We start from the raw sequence: 2,459 nt of genomic DNA on the forward strand, positions 1-2,459 counted from the left end.
CCCCACACACACACACACACTCTTGCCTCTTTTGTAGCTCTGCTGTGGGTCACTGGTTCAGCTAACAAGAGCACAACAACAGGTAACAGGATCCATACTGTCTGTGTTTACGTGTGCGTCTGCCAAAATGAAAGAACGTGTTAATTTAATTGAGTTAACAATGACATGTAACTTAGGAAAGGAGAAGTAAACGTTCCGCATTTTGGCTTGAAAAATGACTTAGACCATCAATCCATTACCAAACTGATGATAAATCAGTGAGCTAATTGGTTTGGCCTCACATAATATATTAGAAATTGCTTTACTAGTGTCAAAACAAGTGACAGCAAAACTATAATCATCTAATCTGAGACTAAATTAAATTCAAAAAGAGAAAAATCTTATGTTAATAAGGAAAAATTGTTCATATAAACAGTCAGTTACGTCAATGTTAAGACATTTACCCCCAAATTAAGACTTAATAAGAGGAATTTGAGAACTTGTTTTCATCATTACTTACTTTTAATGTTTGTTTATTTTGTTTGGCAGAAATAGGCCTCCATACTGAACACATTTTACTGCTAGCACTGTTTGACTTTAAACTGAAATCGATCTGAAACAGCTGATTTATTGATCGCAGTTGATTGTCGGAATATAATATCATTGTGTAATTTATTTATCAGGCAGAGGTATAGGTTCAAGCTTGCATGGACATACTGGATTACCAGCTTGTCTGAGGGATTCTCTGATTTGAATTGCAATATTAACTAAAGTGGTTTCTGCATTGTTGTGGCCCTGACTAACGGTCGTCTAGGTAACTAGGTTTAAGACTTTATTTAAGCCCCTATTCTTATTTTTCTGTCAGTTTATTCTGGCCATACTCAAATGTAATGATTATATTTGAAATCTGTGTAGATAAATTAATATTTTGGGTTTTGAGACAGACAAAAACAATGGCAACTATTTTTTTTGTTTGTTTTTTTAATGGCCATATTGACATTAATTGTTTGTAGCAGCCTTAATAAAGTACTTTTTTTTGGTATGTGTGTGCGTGCGTGTGTGTGTGTGTGCGTGTGTGTACTTCAGGGTGTCACATCCCTGTCTCTTACCCAGTCCTCGAAGTGCTTGCTGTTGTTGTGCAGGATGTCCTCGAACTGGATGATGCAGTTGGCCACGAAGTCGTCGTAGCCGATGGGCGCGTCGTGGAAGACGGACAGCTCGATCCGGCGGCCGTCGTGGACCTCCGTGGTGAACTCGTCGTTCCACGCGGGGCTGTTGGTCTTCTGCTTGGTGCAGGTCTGGCCCACGCGGGAGTCGTCCACGTTCAGGGCGATGTACGTGTCCAGGAGGAACGTCTGGGTCTTGGGGCCGACGGCGTGACGCAGGGACCAGGCTGTCGGTTTGAGGCTGAGAGCCTCGCAGATCTTGATCTTCAGCTGCCCGTTGAAGACCACCATGGCGGTGAAACGGCCCCCCCCTGCCCCCCCAAAAAAACACTTGCTAGTTGAACCGTAACTTGTTTACACTGAAAGCACCTCACCTTTCCCCTCCTCGGCCACTTTTAAAACAACGTACGTCCTCGTGCTCTAACGGTTTGAATAACGGCTCTGTTCAACCGGTGGTCCTCCAGGCAGATCCTGTATTCCTTCCAGTTGAATATGACGCTAACGGACAAAACGAAAACTGTGCAGCCGTTTATTTTGTTTTTATTAATTTTGTCTTGCCTTGAAACGTTTACACTTGTCGAATACGCTTTAAATTTCCTTTAAAAAAATATATATATATTTAAAAAAAATAAAGCAGTCCGTTAACCCGGGGCAGCCTTCTTTAGAAGTGAACGGAAGAAATATGAACAGCTACCAACAGTTAGCAAAAAACACATGAGCAAAGGCCCCAGATGTGAGTCGGTGTGTCATGCTTTTATTTATTTATTTATTTACCTTCGAGGGTTTAATAAAGTCCGTTAGCTGTAGCGGGGCACCGTGGAGACAGTAGCCCGTGTTGCATTGCACCGTGTGGCGGTGGGGTGGGAGGCTCCAGATGCCTGCTGGAAGCCGCCGCGGCGCAACGGGGATGTGCGAAACCGGACCGCTGCGACCAGACAGCGGCTGGGAACAACCGCAGCAGGAGCCGGAGAGGAGGGGGGCAGAGTCAGGCGGTAGGTAGGTAGGTGAATAGGGGTGTTGGGGGGGGGGGTCCCTGCTCCTCGTCGTTGCACGGCCTGGGTTCATCCACTGACGGCTGTTGAGCTTAAACTTCCCGTGGACATACCTTTTGGCTGCCTCCGCCGACACTGCTCTCTGCCTCCGTCTCTCTCGGTGCAGGAAATGCGAAAAACACGTCAGATTTCTCGGAGCCTTGTGTGACAGACTGGGGAGTGCGACGCAGCCCAGACTAGGGAGGTGTTTAGGCTGGAGAGAGGAGAGGGGGCACGGCCGTGTGGGTGAATATACGAGTGGTGGGTGTGGATGGTGGTGGTG

General features: G+C 46.0%; 1 protein-coding gene across 1 annotated transcript in view; it reads right to left on the bottom strand.

Moving 5' to 3' along the window:
* Window positions 1-2,380, bottom strand: part of LOC111645457 (protein kinase C epsilon type-like) — a 64,711-nt gene extending 62,331 nt beyond the window's left edge. The window contains exon 1 of the mRNA XM_023394673.2: window positions 1,089-2,380. Coding sequence (XP_023250441.1) covers window positions 1,089-1,436 — 348 coding nt within the window. The 5' untranslated portion in view covers window positions 1,437-2,380. The remainder of the gene's footprint in view (window positions 1-1,088) is intronic.
* Window positions 2,381-2,459: the final 79 nt, after the last annotated feature.

This window comes from Seriola lalandi, unplaced genomic scaffold, assembly GCF_002814215.2.
Source record: "Seriola lalandi dorsalis isolate HSWRI2012SDOR001 ecotype SW California unplaced genomic scaffold, Sedor1 jcf7180002054952, whole genome shotgun sequence".
Lineage (NCBI taxonomy): Eukaryota > Metazoa > Chordata > Actinopteri > Carangiformes > Carangidae > Seriola > Seriola lalandi.